The following is a 21,653-nucleotide window of genomic DNA, read 5'->3' as shown; positions in this document are numbered from 1 at the left end:
TTCGCATTTTTGTGATGACTTATTTGCAGTTTTGTGCAGGTGTATTCGCAGTTTTGTGCGGAATTAGTCACCCTTTTGTGCAGGTGTATTCACAGTTTTATGTGGGCATATTCGCAGTTTTGTGTGGTCGTATTCAGGGTTTGTCTGGGTATATTCGCTGTTTTGTGCACGTGTGTACTTGGTTTTGTGCAGTCTTATTCGTGGTTTAGTGCGGGCTTATTCCTGGTTTAGTGCAGGCTGATGCGCGTTTTTGTGCACATGTATTCTCGGTTTTGTGTGGGCATATTCGCAGTTTTGTGATGGTATATTCACAGTTTTGTGCGGGTGTATTTGCAATTTTGTGCGGGCTTATTAACAGTTTTGTGCGGGCTTATTCCCAGTTTTGTGCGGGCTTATTTACAGTTTTGTGCGGACGTATTCACTGTGTTGTGCGGGCTTCGCCACGCTTTTGTGTGGCATGTTCGCGGTTTTGTGCACGTGTATACTTGGTTTATGTGCAGGCTCATTCGTGGTTTAGTGCATGCTTATTCCTGGTTTTGTGCGGGCTGATTCGCGTTTTGTGCGCATGTATTCTCAGTTTTGTGCACGTGAATTCTCGGTTTTGTGCGGGCGTATTTGCAGTTTTGTGTGGGCGTATTCATAGATTTGTGTGGTCTTATTCGCAGTTTTGTGTGGGCTTATTTGCAGTTTTGTGCGGGCGTATTCGCAGTTATGTATGGGCTTATTCACAGTTTTGTGCCGGCATATTCGTAGTTTTCTGGGGGCACATTTGGAGTTTGTGCAGGTGTATTTGCAATTTTGTGCTGGTGTATTCGCAGTTTTTTTGTGGGCGTATTCCCAGTTTTGTGCGGGCGTATTCGCGGTTTTGTGTGCACTTATTCTTGATTTTGTGCGGGCGTATTCGCAGTTTTGTGCGGGCATATTCACAGTTATGTATGGGCTTATTCGCAGTTTTATTCAGGCATATTCGTAGTTTTCTGGGGGCATATTTGAATTTTGTGCAAGTGTATTCGCAGTTTTTTGTGGGCGTATTCGCAGCTTTGCTTGGGCATATTCGCAGTTTTGTGCTCACATACGCACATCTTTGTGTGGGCATATTCGCAGTTTTGTTTGGACTTATTCGCAATTTTGTGTGGGCGTATTCACAGTTTTGTGCTGGCGTATTCGCAGTTTTGTGCGGGATTATTCACTGATTTGTGTGGTAGTATTCGTGGTTTTGTCTGGGCATATTCGCTGTATTGTGCGGGCGTAGTCACAGTTTTTTGTGGGCATGTTTGTGGTTTTGTGCACGTGTCGTCTTGGTTTTGTGTGGGCTTATTCGCGGTTTTGTGCGCACGTATTCTTGATTTTGGTCAGGCGTATTCACAGTTTTGGTAGGGCATTTTCGCAGTTTTGTGCGGGTGTATTTACAGTTTTGTGCAGGCGCATTCACAGTTTTGTGTGGGCATATTTGCAATTTTGTGCAGGTGTTTGTATTCACTGTTTTGTGCAAGTGTATTCTCCATCTTGTGTGGGTATTTTTGCGATTTTGTGCGGGCGCATTTCATGTTTTGTGTGGGCTTATTCACAGTTTTGTACCGGCATATTATCGGTTTTATGCAGGCATATTCGCAGTTTTGTGCCGGTGTATCCGAAGTTTTGTGCTGATGGATTTGCAATTTTGTGCGGGATTATTCACCCTTTTGTGCAGGTGTATTCGGAGTTTTTTTTGTGGGCATATTCTCTGTTTTGTGTGGTCGTATTCATGGTTTTGTCTGAGCGTATTTTCTGTTTTGTGCGGTCGTATTCATGGTTTTGTCTGAGCGTATTTTCTGTTTTGTGCAGGCATAGCCATGGTTTTGTGTGGCATGTTCGTGGTTTTGTGCACGCATATTCTTGGTTTTGTGGGGGCTTATTAACGTATTTGTGCCGGTGTATACGCGGTTTTTTTGCGCAAGTATTCTCGGTTTTGTGCGGGCATATTTGCAGTTTTGTGTGGGCTTATCCCCAGTTTTGTGTGGGTGTATTCGCAGTTTTGTGCGGGCATATTCAGTTTTGTGCGGGTGTATTCTTTTTGTGTGAGTCTATTCACAGTTTTGTGTGTCTATTCACATTTTTGTGTGGGCTTATCCCCAGTTTTGTGCGGGTGCATTCGCAGTTTTGTGGGGGCATGTTCGCAGTTTTTTGCTGATATATTTGCAGTTTGTGCGGGCATATTTGCAGTTTGTGCGGGCATATTTGCAGTTTGTGCGGGCATATTTGCAGTTTGTGTGGGCATATTTGCAGTTTGTGCGGGCGTATTTGCAGTTTGTGCGGGCGTATTCGTAGTTTTGTGTGGGCATATTCACAGTTTTGTGATGTTATCTTCGCAGTTTTGTGTGGGTGTATTTGAAGTTTTTTTTGTGGGCATATTTGCAGTTTTGTGCGGGCTTATTCGCAGTTTTGTGTGGGCTTATTCGCATTTTTGTGTGGGCATATTCGTGATTTTGTGCGCATGTGTTCTTGATTTTGTGCCGGCATATTCGCACTTTTGAGTGGGCATATTCGCACTTTTGTGCGGATGTATTTGCAGTTTTTGTGAGATTATTAACAGTTTTGTGTGGGCATATTTGCAGTTTTGTGTGGGCATATTCACAATTTTGTGCAGGTGTATTCACAGTTTTGTGTAGGTTTTTCGCAGTTTTTCGCAGTTTTGTGTGGGCGTATTCGCAGTTTTGTCTGGGCTTATTCGCAGTTTTGTGTGGGCTTATTCGAAGTTTTGTGCGGGTGTATTCATAGTTTTGTGCGGGTGTATTCATAGCTTTGTGTGGGCGTATTCACAGTTTTGTGTAGGCTTATTCGCAGTTTTGTGTGGGCTTATTTGCAATTTTGTGCAGGTGTGTGTATTCGCTGTTTTGTGCAGGCGTATTTGCGGTTTTGTGCACGTGTATTCTCCATTTTGTGTGGGCCTTTTTTACGTTTTGTGCGGGCGTATTTGTGGTTTTATGCGGGCGTATTTCACGTTTTGTGCGGGCTTATTTATCGTTTTGTGTGGACGTATTCACAGTTTTGTCTGGGCATATTAGCGCTTTTATGTGGGCATATTTGCCGTTATATGTGGGCATATTTGCAGTTTTGTGCGGGCTTATTCGCTGTTTTGTACGGCCGTAGCCACGGTTTTGTGTGGGCATGTTCTTGGTTTTGTGCATGCGTATTGTTGGTTTTGTGCGGGCTTATTCGTGGTTTAGTGTGGGCTTATTCGTGGTTTAGTGTGGGCGTAGTCACGGTTTTGTGTGGGCATGTTCTTGGTTTTGTGCATGCGTATTGTTGGTTTTGTGCGGGCTTATTCGTAGTTTGTGTGGGCTTATTCGTGGTTTAGTGTGGGCTTATTCGTGGTTTAGTGTGGGCGTAGTCACGATTTTGTGTGGGCATGTTCTTGCTTTTGTGCATGCGTATTGTTGCTTTTGTGCCGGCTTATTCGTGGTTTGTGCGGGTTTATTCGTGGTTTGTGCGGGTTTATTCGTGGTTTCGTGTGGGTGTAGTCACGATTTTGTGCGGGCTTATTCGTGGTTTTGTGCGGGCGCATTTGTGGTTTTGTCCGGGCGTATTCGCTATTTTGTGCGGGCGCAGTCGTGGTTCTGTGCGGGCTTATTTACGGTTTTGTGCGGGTGTATTCGCGGTTTGGTGCGGGCTTTGTTGCAGTTTTGCTTGGGAATATTCGCAGTTTTGTGCGGGCGTACTCGCAGTTTTGTGCGGGCATACTCGCAGTTTTGTGCGGGCGTACTCGCAGTTTTGTGCGGGCGTACTCGCAGTTTTGTGCGGGCGTACTCGCAGTTTTGTGCGGGCGTACTCGCAGTTTTGTGCGGGCGTACTCGCAGTTTTGTGCGGGCGTACTCGCAGTTTTGTGCGGGCGTACTCGCAGTTTTGTGCGGGCGTACTCGCAGTTTTGTGCGGGCATATTCGCAGTTTTGTGCGGGCATACTTGCAGTTTTGTGCGGGCATACTCGCAGTTTTGTGCGGGCATACTCGCAGTTTTGTGTGGGCATACTCGCAGTTTTGTGCGGGCATACTCGCAGTTTTGTGCGGGCGTATTTGCAGTATTGTGCGGGCGTATTCGTAGTATTGTGGGGGCGTATTCGCAGTATTGTGGGGGCGTATTCGCAGTTTTGTGGGGGCGTATTCGCAGTTTTGTGGGGGCGTATTCGCAGTTTTGTGGGGGCGTATTCGCAGTTTTGTGCGGGCGTATTCGCAGTTTTGTGCGGGCATATTCGCAGTTTTGTGCGGGCGTATTCGCAGTTTTGTGCGGGCGTATTCGCCGTTTTGTGCGGGCGTATTCGCCGTTTTGTGCAGGCTGTCATGGTTTTGTGTGGGCATGTTTGTGGTTTTGTGCATGTGTATTCGAAGTTTTGTGTGGGCATATTTGCAATTTTGTGCAGGTGTGTTTGCGGTTTTGTGCACGTGTATTCTCCATTTTGTGTGGGCATTTTTGCGCTTTTGTGTGGGCGTATTTGTGGTTATGTGCGGGCGTATTTCACGTTTTGTGTTGGCTTATTTCACGTTTTGTGTGGGCTTATTGACAGTTTTGTGTGGACGTATTTGCAGTTTTTGTGTGGGCTTATTTGCAGTTTTGTGCAGGCGTATTCACTGGCTTGTGTGGGCTTATTCGCAGTTTTGTGTGGGCTTATTTGCAGTTTTGTGAGGGTGCATTCGCAGTTTTGTGTGGGCTTATTCACAGTTTTGTGAGGGTGTATTCGCAGTTTTGTGTGGGCTTATTAACAGTTTTGTGAGGGGAAATTTGCAATTTTGTGTGGGCTTAACAGTTTTGTGTGGGCATATTTGCAATTTTGTGCAGGCGTATTCAGTTTTATGTGGTCATATTCGTGGTTTTGTCTGGGCGTATTCGCTATTTTGTGCGGGCGCGGTCATGGTTTTGTGCAGGCTTATTTTCGCTTTTGTGTGGGCAGATTTGTATTTTGTGCAGGTTTATTTGCAGTTTTGTGTGGGCTTGTTCACAGTCTTGTGCAGGCGTATTCACTGTTTTGTATGAGCATCTTCCTGGTTTTTTTCTGGTGTTTTTTGTAGTTTATGTGGGCGTATTCCCGATTTTGTGTGGGCGCATTCGCGATTTTGTGTGGGCTTAATCATAGTTTTGTGCGGGCGTATTCGCGATTTTGTATGGGCATATTCGCGGTTTTGTACGTGTATTTGCAGTTTTGTGTAAGCTTATTCACATTTTTGTGCAGGCATATTTGGGGTTTTGTTTGGGCATATTCGCAGTTTTGTGCGGGCCTATTCACATTTTTGTGTGGGCTTATTCGCTGTTTGTGCGGGTGAATTCACAGTTTTGTGTTGGCTTATTCACTGTTTTTGCAGTTTCGTGCAGACGTATTCTTGGTTTTGTGCCGGTGTACTCCCAGCTTTGTGCGGGCGTATTCGCAGTTTTGTGTGGGCATATTCACAGTTTTGAGCAAGCTTATTTTTAGTTTTTTGCGGGTGTGTTCGCAGTTTTTTTTGTCAAAGACAGTAATGATAATGGGGTAAATTGACTTGACCTGATCACTCTCACAAGTGGGCAGCACACAGTAACAGGATAGCTTGTTATCCAACATGCGCTACTCAGCAATTGCTGTGTGTGCACCATAACATCTGAGAACCCTCGACATTGTCAACTGCCCCCCCCCTCAACCTCCCCCACCCCAAAAAAATGGACAATCAGTTCTGTTGTAATTGACCAAGCTGGAAATATACTACATTATTGTTGACATAATCATGATGGGAGTGACATTGTGATTTACCTCTTTCTCTCCACTAGCTCTTTGGAACCCGATTTCAAAGCACCGCTGAGCAAAAACCTGAGACGCGCAACAAGCCTTCAGCAATGTTTGGCTCCTCCAGCTCCAAGGCCTTGCAGCAACCCATATTCTTCTTGTGGAGGCGAGGCAAGGTCAGCAGTCTTTTGCATCAAAGCACCTACTATTCCACCCCAACGCTAATGATTATGGAGAAATTTAAAGGGGCCACAAAGATTAAAAGTTTAAACAACACAAACTTCACTGATGGTAATTTGGGAGAACAACGGCTATGCCTGGTGAACACTAAAATGGCAGAGGATATATTTGGCTATATTTTCAACAATTTCCAGTGTACAGAGTCAGACATTAAAATTCAGGCCTTGAAATACTTGCTCTGGCTATTTGTGCTTTAACAATAATTGGCAATGGTTCGTTTATGACGATATTTGACATAACAATATAATGAGGCTTTGGTTGCACCATTTGGAAGTCGTATAAGTGATAAAGGGTGCATTTGCATCAGTGACCAAACGGCTGATTGGAAAACGTTATGTTTTATAGTCTGTCCCACAATATTTATTCCAGTTATTTTTTGGCAAAATAAGCCAAATTATTTTTCAGGAATCTGAAGATTTGCACACATGCTCAACGCAATAGGATTATGCATGAACTTCGGTGCCATGCCACAAAGAAGTTAGTTCTGGTATTTCTCTCGAAATTGAGCATTCAAAATGGCATCGGACAAGGCTGAGAATTCAAAGCAATGATTACCAATTGCAGATTATTTAATGCCGTCAGACAGGATGTCCAGTTTAACGTCCATCTCAGGGATGGCACACATTCAGGCCAAGCTCTGTCTGCGGGATGCCAGGATGACAGTTTATAGCTGGACCGAGATTGGAACACACTCGGTTAGATGGCTCAAAGGTGAGTTAGCATAACTTTGGACCACCCTGCCAGCCAGAATGTCTAACTTGGCATAAAATGGCTTGAAAATATTTACCTGATCCTCATTGAGGAACTACCTGAAAATACGATATTTTATGGAGCTGAATAGTTACTAATTCCCAAATGACTTGTCACATGAGAAATGTCACATTTTTTTGGCATGCCTTCTTCAAACATGTGACTGAGGTTGGGGAAGGAGGGGGAATGTTTTTTGCCACCGAAGAAATCGATGACCCCTCACTCATTAGGAAATCAAAGTTGCAGTCTGCATAATGACAAGGGTATCGTTTTGAGTCACAGCTGTTTTCTTAGAAACCACAATGCAGGTATTTCAGCAGGTCTTCAAGAACTCGATCCTTTGGCATCCATTATACAGCAAGTCCACCTTCAGTCAATTTCCTACCAAAGCTGATTGCACTTGGTGCATTGATCATCAGGCTTTGTGCTCAGGATGAACGAAGACAAAATTCTCTGAAACAACTCCTCATTCACAAAGCTACATTGTAGTCCATAAACGTTACAAATAAATGATTTCAGTGAAGCAATTACTGAGATAGACAGGAAGAAAGTCCAGTCCCAGCTGGATAAGCATATCTGAATAGTGATCACTAAAATGAAGGGTCCCTGCTTCTCTTTTCCATGAAAAGCTCTAATTGAATCACAACCAATGAACACCTGTAAACCAATGGGTGATCAACAAAGCTTATCCCCATTACTGTTGGGAACATTCTGGAGATCAATAATCCACATGTTTTGATTGCTACCAATATGGAAGTAAAGGTGACATGGAATATGATCCATGACAGATAATAGTATTCGAGCGATATCAGTGTCGGGGCTACTGATCACATTGAAAAACTGAGTGGTGGCATATTGTGCTACAGGGAGTTAACCTAATGTCACATTCTGAATAATCACTTGTGATCGTCGCGCGTTTGTGATGCAAACACTATTCCATCCTCGATCTGAACATTGTGGCAGATATTATTATGAGCAATGAGGAGAATTGTGCGTCACAAGGTGAATAGGCTGATCTTACACAAGGAAACAAAGACAAATTCAATCAGAGCCTCCTTGTTTTGTCCATTCAGGAGGATTTTTCTTTCCACTGCTTAGGAAGCTTTTGATCTTTCCATATATTTCTTGAAGGTGGGATCCTGCTGAAGACCTCCAATTATAATCAACATATTTCATGCTGATTGATGGGTATCAATGACAGACAACATTGGCAAGGTAATAATGATGTTTCCTGACCTTTGGTTATATTGCAACATGAAGGGGGCAAGCTCTCCAAATGTATTTGGCAGTTGATGGAGGAAAACCTGGATTAAATCACTTGCATCCAATATCAATCCCAAATTTACCGGGATACCATCAACAATGTGATTGCTGCATTGTCATGTGACTGTAATGAAGGAATGCTGCTTTTGTTCAGGTTTACTGGGGGTTTCAGAATAAGAAGCACAATGTTTCGCATCTCTTTCCATTTTTGTAAAATGTGAGTGCCTGTTCCTATGGTACTGGCTCAACAACTAACAATCGAGCAGCCCTCAGGTCACGGTGCTTGATTGAAATACATTTGTTGATGCCATCATCAAGGTTTCTTCACCACTTGGTATACTCACGTACTTTTTTTTTTTGCCAAATTGCACCATTCGAATGTACGATTTTGAAAGTGTCATTAAGAAGTAAATGTAGCAAATAATTCGTTTTCCAATTCGATTTTTCAACAATACACTGCTCACTGGACAACACCATCTTGACTGGTATTGCGTCAAGGGAGCACTCAGCGACTGCACCCGGCCTCAACTCGCAATTTGATTGGTTGACCACAGACTCTCAGTCGAACGAATTGCCCACCTTCAAATGAGGGATTATTGTGTTTGTGCATGTTTTGCTCGTGGCAACAAGCCAATCAATGCTGAAAAACACAAACAAGTTATTTCATGAATAATTTTTATAATCAGTGACTCCCTCAGTCATAGTCACAGGGTGGAAAAATAAATGGTCACGGCTTATTGTAAATGTTCACCTGTTGTAATACGACAAATTAATGAAGACAAATTGTTTGAAAGCTGCTCGTTTGTTTGAATTGACTTTTCTGTTTGCAGGTTGATGGAATTTACGTTAACAATGAAGAGCCTTTTGAGATTGTCAACCTCAAGAGAGGCTTGATCAGCTTGTTTCAGTTGCAACCCATAGTTGGAGAGACAATAGAGGTAACATCTGAAATGTGATGCTTGACACACCCGTGCAGTCGATGCAATCACAAGATTTGTTTATATGTCCAATTCTCTTCCAACACGTGTTTACAACAACCTCTGCTTTATCAGTGCCACCTGGAGCGTATATGCCCAGCTGCTTGGTTGAAAAGCTACTCTTGAGATCTTGCAATCAAATGTTTAATAAGTAGGGATAAATATTGTGAACAATAACTGTGGAAAACAAGTTGAATGAATGCCTAAAATGAATAAATTGTTTCCACAGCATGAGATGCGGATATTTGGCTATCGAGGCCCTAACAACAGATGACTCGTAATTGGGGCTAACTTATAACTCGAGTCTCTGACTTCACTTTTTCACTGAGCACTTGTTACCTCCGCCACCCGAAGGTGAAGGAGGTTATGTTTTCACCCCTCTCTGTCTGTTTGTTAGTTTGTCTGTTTGTGTGCAGGATATCGCAAAAAGTTGTGGACAGATCCGGATGAAATTTGGTGGGCAGGTTGGGTGTGTGACAAGGATGAACTGTTTAGATTTTGCTGAAGATCCGAATCCGGATCTGGATACGAGAGTTATTTAATTGTTAAAGTGATTCTTCACCATTGAGAGATAGGGCCAAAAATGATACATAGCATCATATTTGAAAAATGTATTGGGCCCGATATGTTCTTGTGGATCAGACATTACGTGGTGGAGGCATGTGGTCAACCGAGTGCCCTTCTAGTTTCATTTATTTAATTTTGCATTCAAAATGAACTAACTCTTCTTTCTGAATAATTGATCAATAATTTTAAGAATCAAACAGAATGCACAACGTTCGTATGGATGGAGGTTCAATGGTATGAATTTGATTTTTAAATGCAAATTGAAGACATATTTGTTTATTGTGAAAAGCTTGCTTTTATGAGGTGCCAAGATTATATATATATATATATATATATATATATATATATATATATATATATATATATATATATATATATATATATATATATATATATATATATATATATATACAATGCTCGGCCCACCTCACCAACCCAAACATGCACCTCATACATCTGTTTTGCTGCTCATTTGCTCTGCTTTCCTCTCCTTCGTATCCAGCACTCGGCTGCGGGTAGCATCATTGGCTGAATATGTCATCTTGCCACCTCATAAAAGTCAACTTTTCATGATCCACAAATAAGTGTCTTCAATTTGCATTTGAAAATAAAATTCACACAATTGAACCTCTATCCATCTATCCATACGAACATTGTGTATTGTATTTGATTCTGAAAATTTTTGATCAATCATTATTCAGAACGATGAGTTTGTTCATTTTGAATGAGGTGCCAAGATAATATATATTCTTCACTATTGAGAGGTAGGGCGGAACTAATATACAGCACAAAATATATATATATATATATACATATATATATATATATGTCCTGCATATGATTTATGTATGAGTCTTATAGAAACTGTGAAATAAATTGGAATAGCAGGAGAGAATCGACAATTCATCACGTTTCTGGGATTTTAATTGAAAGTGTTATAACATTCCGACGTATAGTGGAGATAAGACCTTCTACGTCCTCAGATGGAAACACCAAATAGGTCAAACCATCTTGCAACACATCATTCTAACAAAGGAACTCATGTATTTCAACTTTCAGCTTTCTCTGCAAAATGTTTGTGCATTAAAGCTTTGGCATTCTGCACAGAAATACAAATACTATATTTTAATGTGAACAATAACAATGATGTGATTTAAGCTCCCAATATGTTAAACCATCATGCACCGTTCAGACAAATTTTAATCTGTTTTGTTCGCAAACTTCGGATTTTGCATTCCAGCTCATTTGTAATTATTTGTCATGGAAAAATGCCAAGCTTCCTTGGAATCTCTCACAAAAGAGATTACAAAACATGGCATCGGCAATTATTGATGCACAAATTGTGCCTGTGGCCTTATAAGTTTTGGATGTTGGCAAATTTATGTTTTAAAGTAGAACCATTCCTTCGTAGTTTACAAAAAAATCTGAATCTCTTGCTTCTCCAATGCTTGAGTTCTTGAGAAATTTTCCAACATATATCATGTCTTATTTTTTCCACTTGAAATGCTTGAAACATCAACAACTCGATACCCAAAGCTTAATTCAATGAGCTTTTATAATAAATTGTACATTTTTGTGAAGACAAAAAGTAAATGCTTTTTTTTTTGACCCCACTCTAATTTGGTGTCAGCCGAACAAAACAATTTTAAATTGCAAACTCATTCATTCACGTTATCAGGAAGCCCCATGTTTTTATGAGGCTGAAACGCTTTGGTTGATTACACGACTTTAGCTTCTGTTGTATTTCTCAGCTTTTTCATCAATGTTGATGGTGTTCACTGTGGTCGTCCAATTCAGGACTCTATTATTGAAGGTAGTTCTTACCCAAGAGCATGGAATAGTTTTCAACTGATATTGATAAGTGATCTATTTTGTGAGAATTTCACAGTCACATTATTTTAATGAACTTATTCGCTGCAGTTTGTCAACTGTATTTTAAGGAGGTTCAGAAAGCAATTGGCAATTCAGCTAAAACCCTAATGCAAGTTAATACCTTGAGAAATTTGGTGTCGAACTTTCAGGAGGCAATAAATATCGGAAATGTAATGGCTGCGAATTGAATCATAAGCTCACATATGCAACACAATACCCACCTCACCCACCCTAACCTGCACCCCTCCAATCGGTTTTGCGACTCATTTACTCCTTTCCCCTCTCCTCCTCCTTCGTATGCAGCACAAGGCTGCGGGTAGCATCATTGGCTGAAAGTGTGGCTGTGCCGCTCATGCCGACCTCAGTACTCATTTCGCTGACCTCAGAAGGAGGACAGGCTGAGTCAACCCCACCTGATGTTAATTCAACAGGTAAAAGGGGCTCAAACTCAGGACCCTAAGATCCCAAGCCAGGCAGCTGAAACGCTAAACCAACACCAGGCTTCTCTCCCCCCTCTAACACTGTGGTCCACAAATTGTTGTGATATCCTTTATAAATATTTCCAATCTCTCCATTCAGGTTACTGCTGTAACTTCAAACATTGGTTTGTCAGTAATGTTCCTCTTGCAGGATGTCTCCGATTCCTCTGTGTCTCTGCCTTGCAATTCTCTTCCATTTTAATAAACTCCTCCCTTGTTCTGGAGGGAGTGTACAACTCAATTCTTCATTACCCGTTGGAATCACGAACCCCTCTTAGTCCTCTGGCTGTGCATACTTCTCAGCAACCACCTAATGTGTGTCTGTATGTGCTTATTATATCCATTAAATAATGAGGGCTCTCGATACAACTCTATTTACTTTATAGCAATCTCTATTTACTCAATAGCAGAAATGTTCTTCATCAGTGGTGATTTCAACTGTCACCATGCTCGTCCGTGCAGCACTTTGTGTCAGTTCTGCAATGACAAGCCATAATTGCTTTGCAGGCAAGCTTGGGTCTTCTTTGACTGTGTGGGTCTGACCTAATCAGTAAACTTCAGTTTGGATTCATTCTGTCATTGTCATTGAACTCTCAACATGCTGATACTCCACTCTCAGCAATGGATGGAGGCCCCAAATCTCAAACAAGAGTCCAGGATCATCTCCATAAACATATTTTGGCATTCAACACAGTCAGGCATCCTCACCTTTGCTTGCCAAATTTGCTGCCTGTGCCATACAAGGCTGCCTTCATTCCTGGATTTCTGACTTTCTCCACTCAAACATTCAACATATTCCTTTCAATGTAACCTTCTCCTTTCCTCTCCCAGTGGAGGCTGCAGTACTCTAAGGCAATGTTCTGGGGCCATTCTTGTTCCACATAGACATAAACAACCTATGTAATGCTCTGGAAAACTCTCTCTTCCCATTTTTCAGATGACTCCAAACTCTCATATGATAACCCATCCCACTGATGAGCAGGCAGCAACTGCATCACTTTTTGCATGATGGAATTGATTACATGCTGGTCTTGTGAATGGAACATGTCTTCAATCCTGGATAATCTCAATATCACCCGATCACTCTTGAAGGATTGTTAAAACAAACCCACCTATTTCCAAGGTGAGCAAATGGAAAATATTAGGTCTCTTGAACTTCTAGGTGTCATCGTTAGCCATTATTTCTCATGAACCGACAATACAACAAGGCTGGCCTGCAAAGATATCCACAGACCGGGCATTCTCTGTCATTCCAAGTTATTCTCTGATAAAAAAAATTAGAATAAAAAAACCTCACAGCCTCCATGACCTTTGTCTATGGCTCAAAGAAGTTCTGCTCTCCCAAAAGAGCTGGCACCCCAGCATCAATCCCATCTCCTGGATTTTGTGCAATTATTGGCATCTTCCATTATGAGGCTAAAATGCAATGTCTGTTGCTGTCACACGACAAAGTAGTTGAATGGCTTTTCTGTCTTTTACTGTCTCTCTTCTCTCTGGTCCACTTCTCTCTGCCTTCTCAGCATTCTGTGCCTCCCCAACAACTCCAGGATATTAGCATTCTTTCGGTAACCTCCTCGTAGTTAAACTCCCAAAACCCAAACTTACTGCATACATAAACTCTTTTGTTTCTCTTTTCTGCCATTTGTGAAACCACCTTCCTTAGGCTGTTCTATCCCACTATTCCCTTCAGTGCTTCAAGCTGGCAGTGCATAACCATCTCATGTCATCCACCATTGTTATTCCTTACCCCCAATCCCTTGTATCCCCCTTGACCCTGCATAGCTCAACCCTCTCACTTGGGGATTGATGTGCTTTCTCCCCTCCTCTCGCTCTTCTTTTCCTGTTATTTTTTAAATTCACTTGCTTATTGTGTCCAGGAGTTGGCCCACTGCTCCAATATCAGTTCTTGCCTTCAGTCACCATGCTCTTCCATGAGCCTTGATCTTGCAAAGAAGAAGAAAATATCATAGATAGCTACGTTGCTGTACAATCCATTAAATGGAAATATGTTTAAGGTTACTAGTATATGGGCCACAAACGAGCATGGACGGAGGTAGAGAAGCATGAGTTCAGGGTCGCTCCGGAGAGTATGATGGGAATGGTTCAGCTGGGGGTAATGATGTGCATTGCAGGGAGATTTAATACACATGAGACGGTAATGAAATGGAAGACCAAGAAGGAACAGAGCAGGGTGAAAAAAAAAGTGTTGGTAAATTTGTTTTGGGAATGAGGAATAGAGAGGTGGTTGAGAGCTGGTGGAGTTTGTGGCAAGAAATGGGATGGTCATAGCTGGTTCGTTCTTTCAGCAGCAGGAAAGACACAAAATTACTAATAGGTGTGGACAGCATAGAACGGAACTGGATTTGTTGGTCGTGAGGAAGCGACAGTTGTGGAGGATTGAGGATTGTAAGGCAGTGGCAGGAGAGCATGTCACCACTCAGCACAAGCCGGTGGTGTTTGTTTTATGCATGAAGAAAAGGAGGGAAGTTAAGAGCAGGATTCTGAAGATGATTTGGTGGGGGAAGTGCAGGGACAACATCATCATAGAGTACAAGCAGAGGGTGACTGCCAGGTATGAGGAGTTTAGTAAAGAAGCTGAAGGTTTAGAGGAGGAGTGGAAGTACGGAGAGGCATTTAGGGGATGGAGGGTAAGCAAATGGAAAATATTATCTGTGCTGATAATAATAATTATGGAGTCTGTGGAATTGCAGAAGTTTTGTGTGGAAGGACATCAGGAAAGGGCACATCATTGATTTGGGGCAGAAATCAGGATTGGTGTATGGAGAAAGTAGTGAAGGCAGTTGGTGAGATGAAGGAAGTTTGAAAGAGAATAGAGAAGAGCAAGGATAGAGGGGAGACAACCGCGTGCAGTGTTGCTGCAACGCCATTGGAAAATGAAGAAAACAGCAAGGAGAGATGTGGATAAGGCGAGGAATGCGAAGGAAGAGGAGGTGCACAACAAGTTGGAAGAGGATGGATGGTGGGAAGAAGATGATGTATAAATTTGATCGTGACACGGATAAGGAAAATAATGACATGAAGTGGGGGAGGGGTGATTAAGGATGGTGGCAGGAGGCTAGTGACAGAGAGGGGAGCAGTATTGAAGGTATGGGAAAGTTATTTCAAGGAGCTGTTGAACCAGGGAAGAAGCAATGGTTGAGCTGGAGCTTCTGTTTTATGTCGAGGGGAAAGTGGAGCTCATGGAGGAGGAGGTGCAGACAGCATTAAAGAAGATGAAGAAGAGAAGACTGCCAAGAATTGATGAGGTGCGAACAGAGATGCAAGTCGCTGCAGGAGAAGACGGAGTTATTTGGACAAAGAGGTTAATTATTGTATGTATGAGAGAGGGTTTGATTCTGGAGGATTGGAGGACAGGGCTAATTGTACTGATATGGCAGAGGAATGGTGATGTTCAAGATCCGGAGTGTACAGAGGCATCACACTCCGAGGTCATGTCATGAAGGTACTGGAGAGGATTCTGGACGAGAGTATAAAAAATTGAGTAGGGAGATGGAGAACAGTGAAGAGCAACGGGATTTTAGAAAGGATAGAAACAGGGTTCGCAAAAGGGTTGGGGGATGACATATGGGATATGTTTACGCTGGGCTAGCTGGTGAAGAAGAGGTTGGAGGTGCAGGGTGAGATGACATTGGGATTTGTGCACCTGGAGAAGGCATACGACACTGTCCCGATAGAGATGGTGATGGCGACACTGAATTGGATGGGGTTTCTGGAAGCAGAAGTTAGGTTGGTGGAAGGGATGTACAAGGGAACAAAGGGAAGATTTTTGTTTGGTCCTGAGATGTCAGAGGAGTTCATTGTGGACATCAGTTTGAGGCAGAAAGCTCTCTCAGCCCACTCATATTTATCATGGTGGTTGAACTGATAAGCAGGAAGGTAAATATGAAAGGTATTCTGGGGAGGATGTTCTCCGTGGACGATCTGGCTATTGTGACGATTATTGTGGACGGGAGATGGAGGAGCTACTGTGGGAGTGGAAGGAGGCATTCTCGAAGCATGGACTGAGGATGGGTATGGAGAAAACTGAGGTGATGTGGGTCAGGCAGCAGAGAAAGGAAATTAGTATCAGGTTTGAGGGGAAGTTGATCAGATAGGGAAATAGATTTGAGTACCTAGGAGGAACAGTGACCAGTGATGGGAAGTCGGAGGCAGAGGTGCAGAGCAGGGTTCAGGTGGGTGTGAATGCATGGAGGAGGGTGGACGGAGTCAGGATAGACTTAAAAATATCAAGATTAAATGGGAAAGTTTTGGTATCTTGTGTGATGCCGGCCTTCCTTTATGGTCTGGAGATTATGGTATTGACATAAAGACCACAAGAGAGGTTGCAGGTCTGTGAGAACAACTGGGTCAGGAAGATTGCACGAGTGAAGAGGGTGCATAGGAGGATGGATTTACTGAGGGAAGAGATTGGTGTGCAGATGAGCTTGATGGGGAGATTGGTAAGAAGCCAGCTGAAGTGGACTTGACACTTGGTGTGGATGGAGGAAGAGAGAATGGCAAAGGGAGCAGATAGGTTGAGGGAGCAAGGTAGGAGGAAAGAGGTAGACGACAGTTGAGATGGGAGAATTGTATCAATAAGGCGGGGATTGTAGAGTGGAGAGAGTTGGCGGAAGACAGAGGAAGGTGGAGGAGTATCGTGGTCAGGGCAGGAAAGAAGCTTTGTACCACGAGACTTTATTCCTTATAAAGGAAAGAGAAGGAGAAGAAGAATAGGCATCTTAATTGTCTGAATGTGTAAATCCAAATGTAATTGACAAAAGCAAGTATTTTATTTTTTTTTACTTATCCTTCCCCTTCTTCATTCTACAAGTACAAGCCCGAAAAACATCCCTCCCACATCTATTTCCCTTTTCTATATTCCTTCCTCCCTGATAATTAGTACGTTATTTGAACCATAATTTGTCCAATGCAATCCATATTATGACCTCAACATTGGGTGTAATATATTGATGCTCCCAAATCTGACTTGCATCTGCATTTAATTAAAAATAGGCAATTGGTATTTGTGGGAGGGGTTGTTTCATGCTGGGAAATAAACACTTCCTGACGGTACTGCTGAACCCCTCCTCGTTTCGTGTTAATATGGACAACCTCGTCAAAACATCAATTTTCAGCGAGATATTACCAACTATTGTTAATATCATGAATGTATGTATGGACTATATACTCAATGAAATATCGAATTTAGCTCTCGCTGATATCAATTCTAAGCTTTGACAAGTTGAAGGGAGAAGAGTGGAGGATCAGAGTCAACAATGTAGCTGCAACTATCTTTGGCAGGTCATATCTCGGGAACGGATCAAACTCATGCATGGAAATTTGGCATGGAAGTATTTTTCAAGAACACCTTCAAGCATATGTCGGGTCATAAAGATTGGGGATAGTGAGGCCAAGGCTGCCATTTTCTGTGTTGATTCAAAATGGAATGATCCAAATTTTAAATATCCGGTGAGGTGACTAAATGATTGGCAGAGGGATTTTTTTCTTTCACATAGATCTGAACCTCATATCAACCAGACTAACCAGTCAATGTTCAATCGTCCTTCAAGAATATTGAAAATCCCACTGTCTGCACATCTTTTATATGGTTTTGAACATCTTTTAACAAGAATGTTTCAAACACAACACTTCAGTGAACAGGAGCATGTGGAATGATTGACATATTGGAGCATGTGGGAGTGGGGCTCTTTAAAGGTGTGTGTGATGCCTAACATCAGCATCATCACACTCTATCCAGAAGATATGATGGAGGTTGGGATGGTTAGTGTCTGGTGGTGTAATGAATGGTAAGTGCCCGCTTTGAGTCTGGGAGGTCGATGGTTCGAATCCCTGCAGAGTCGTACCAAAAACGTGAAAAATAGTACATGCTGCTTCCTTGCTTGATGCTCAGCATTTAAAAAGGATAGGGCATGGACGAACAACCATAGGATGGCAACTATTGTGCAAGTTTGATTGACCTAATGGCCCCCTCCTATGAAAAGGTTGCTTGTCAGGGATTCATATTATATGACAAGATCAGCTTCCCCACAGGAAAGTCACTCTTTTATGACCAGAACCTGACAGACCAGGTATCAATTTAGTCCAGCATTACCACTACGACTCCAGAATTCCACTGAGAGGTATAACTGTCGACCCAGACTGGAAGAAACAGGCATTATGAAACTCATATTCACTCTTGCACGTCACTAAAGTGTATCCCATAGCCTAAACCTTACACATTCGAGACTGAGGTTGGATTGGTCACACAATTATGTCTGACATCCTTCTTGACTGGAAGACAATGCTTTATATGGATGAATCAAGGCCTTTATTCGACTTTCAAGATGTCCAAATATATGTAAGGAAATATATGTACATTGAGCAGTTGCGTGGAGATAACTTTATGAGATGTGTCTACTCTGGTAATGGGTCAATCTTGGTTTAGGGTGGGAGGCGGTGCTCACATGAAACCTTCACATATTTGGTTGCAGTAATTTGACAGTTCAGTGATGCAACAACGACATTCTTTGATGTTTTTCTTCTTCCTTTGGGCAATGATATTGGTCCATATGTTTTTCTCCCTGATGGACAACAACACTCAATCTCACAGGGCTCGGATTGTTCAACAGTACCTGTAGGAAGAGGCCATTGTCTATTTGTCTTGGCCATCTCACTCACCCAACTTGAATCCCATTGAGCATATATGGCACGTGATGCAAGTGACATGACAGCATGTATTAAATGTGGTGCATTTTAACAGATTGTGTTGTCAGCTCGTTCTGCAATTGAAAAAAGGAGACGAAACATTAAAAAAAATACCTTCAAAATATCTGCAAGTACCAATTCCACTCTCTCCATCCTCTGACCCACACTTAATAAGTCAAATGACTATATATTAATTGTGTGACAAAAGATGTTTTCATACTATGCACATCCAGCCAACCTTCCCATAATCCACCCTCCACCTCCCCTCCATTCCCTGCATTACCCTTCAAATTACCGAGAGAAAACATTGTGGTATGAACCCTCCACCGACTAATAGCACTTGCCTATGTTTAACATGACAATGATCACCAAAACCCAATTTTGCTTAGAGGGTCGACTATTTCATCATCATGATCCTCTGTCAAACTGTCTGTGTCCTTTGCACGAGGTTGCATTAAGTGACTGGATCATCATACCTCAAGACAATCATATGCCACATAATGCATTCTATGCCTCATCATGTCAATGCTTTCATTAAGCCAAACAGTTCACACCCTGATATTAAATGCAAATACTTATAAAGTGGATGGTGAGTTATTAAAGTTTTATTATTAATCAGATTTATTGCAATGCAAATTCCTATCCCATTCGACACTGCTCAACTGCAAAACGATAATCCACAATGTCTTCAGTATAGCTTGTCGCAAAATGCAACTGCGATTATCAACTAGATAGCGGTGATCGCCAAGAGGAAGCCTACCCCAGCGGAAGCTGACTCTTGGTGATCACCCAAGACTTACCCTTGGCCCACGATCCAATTATGGCATATTTTATTCAGACCGGAATATGACATTGACCATCAACATTTAGGGATAGTGTGTAAATCAAGAAAATGTGTCCACATCCACAATCTATCCAAAAAACTCAACATCATGAAAATTGGAGGAAAAGTATTCAAGTTATGATCATAAAAGTGTTTTTTGTTAATTCGGTCATAATCCAAAAAGAGAAGCTCAATAACACTAATCAATTACCAGGTACACAACTTCAGTGCAGGTACACTGTGATTATGCAAGAACTTCTTGGAAGGCAAAGGAAAAATTGAGCGGACAAATTTTTTTATTGTTTTTTAAAATCAGACGAGACTGCCATTTGAACTTGACCTTTAATGCAGAGTGGGATGATATTAATGAAGCGTAAATGCAACTTGTTATAGGCTATCTCGAGAGGAATATGTCACTCCGATTTGACAAACAGAAGTGGACTTATGGTGAAAAATGTTAAAATGTATAATTCGGTCATGACCTTAACAATTAGGTCAAGGTCAAAAAAGTTAGATCAACCCCACACACTTATTATTCACAGTGTTGATGCAAAATTTCATTCTGAAAGTCCTCGGACATTGGCAGAAAAAAAGGGAGAAAAACATCAGTGGTTGTAGTACTCCAAGTGGTCTCACAAACTCTTGAGGTTTCATTAAAAATTGGGGGCACCAATTGAAGAAGCAAACCCGATAATGGCTATGTCTTGCACAATCCAAAAGGCAATTGGAGGAGGCTACATATTAAAAAAACCCTCCCAAAAGTTATCAATCTGATGTTTCAATCTATACACCCATGTAATGAATCCTTATGTAGTAATAGCAGGATTTGATTGTGAATTCGTTTTGCTGATTTCAACATTTCCGAAATGTGCCATTTGCACCTATGAAGCAAAACCAAATGGCAGGTTATAAGTTACACGACTCAATGAGCAATTATTCTTGTCACACCAGGAATGAGAGAAAAGTGAGGTTTGAATAACAGTCGTGTGTGTTTTAAAAAAAAAATCAGGGAGAGAAGGTTTAAACCGATTGTGAAACATTTTATGGTGCATCTACGAACATGGAAGGTTAAAATGTGATCACATAGTTTGTCGTGCTACTTCCACCGATATCAATTGTGAAAATGAATCCCTCAGCCTTACAAAGACTATGCAAACAACATTCTGAATGATCTGGTTTTGATGTACAGCCTGATATTTGTCTGATGTATCAAAAAGAATATCATCTGATTCTGAACTCTGTACATTGTATGACTAACACTGACATAGGTGTCACTTAAGCATCTCATTTGTAACATTTATGGCATCAACTGACCTTCACACAGTGCCATTTACTCTCCTGCACGGTGGCATGACTTTTGTCCCTTGGCTTACATTACAGAGTGACATCGCTGGAGAATGCAAGGTCACCTATCGGATGAAGCGGAACAGAGTGAGGAAACTACGAGATGTCAAGAGCTGTACAAACCGAGAGACTGCATTCCCAGCGACAAACAAGGTATAATTCCCTTGAATGGCATTTTTATCACAGAATGCAGAAGAAAAAAATATATATTTGCAGAGACCGATTCAACTTTGACCTTTGCCAACTGACACTTTGAATGTTTTTATTGTACCATACTTTACAACTCCTTTATTAATTCCAGCTTGCTTACGAATTACTTTCAGGGTGAAATAATCTTTCTGCCTTCACCTGCTCCACTCGACATGTGATGTTACTCCTTGAAACAAGGGTTGTCTCTTATTCTCTTCCCTCATGGGTTAAACCCTTCTCCTGTGCTTTCCATTAATAATATACTGTTATCTCTCTTTATTTCCCTGCACTTGAACAATAAAATGAAGGTAATAAAGAGCCACCTTTACTCCACTTGATGAAAGTGATTCCAATATCCAATTGTATGTCTATAAAAACCAACAACAGGAGATGGACAGATAAATTTTAAGGGATATATATATAGCATATATATATATATATATATATATATATATATATATATATAGCATATATGTTTGATCATATATGATTGACCATATATGATGCTCACAGACGATGCCAAATCATTATATATATATATATATATATATATATATATATATATATATATATATATATATATATATATATATATATATATATATATATATATACACTCCCTTGTTCTAATCGCCGAAGCTGCTGCATAAAGCAACCAAGAAAGCCTCCCAAGGTAAGCCCTTTGCTATTTCAAAATCTTGCCGGAGTTCCTCCACAA

At 41.5% G+C, this 21,653-nt stretch overlaps 1 protein-coding gene across 3 annotated transcripts in view; it reads left to right on the top strand.

The window, feature by feature from the left end:
- LOC147026123 (microsomal triglyceride transfer protein large subunit-like) overlaps nucleotides 1–21,653 on the top strand; it is a 227,369-nt gene that overhangs the window by 35,068 nt on the left and 170,648 nt on the right. For all 3 annotated transcript variants that reach the window (XM_085881241.1, XM_085881240.1, XM_085881242.1), the window contains exons 3-5: nucleotides 5,771–5,902; nucleotides 8,810–8,917; nucleotides 20,783–20,899. In XM_085881241.1, coding sequence (XP_085737367.1) covers nucleotides 5,771–5,902; nucleotides 8,810–8,917; nucleotides 20,783–20,899 — 357 coding nt within the window. The remainder of the gene's footprint in view (nucleotides 1–5,770; nucleotides 5,903–8,809; nucleotides 8,918–20,782; nucleotides 20,900–21,653) is intronic.

This window comes from Eptatretus burgeri, chromosome 5, assembly GCF_056783735.1.
Source record: "Eptatretus burgeri isolate ZD-2024b chromosome 5, Ebu_testis_v1, whole genome shotgun sequence".
NCBI classification, from domain to species: domain Eukaryota; kingdom Metazoa; phylum Chordata; class Myxini; order Myxiniformes; family Myxinidae; genus Eptatretus; species Eptatretus burgeri.
Note: the sequence above shows the minus strand (reverse complement) of the source record. Positions and strands in the feature narration are given on the sequence as shown.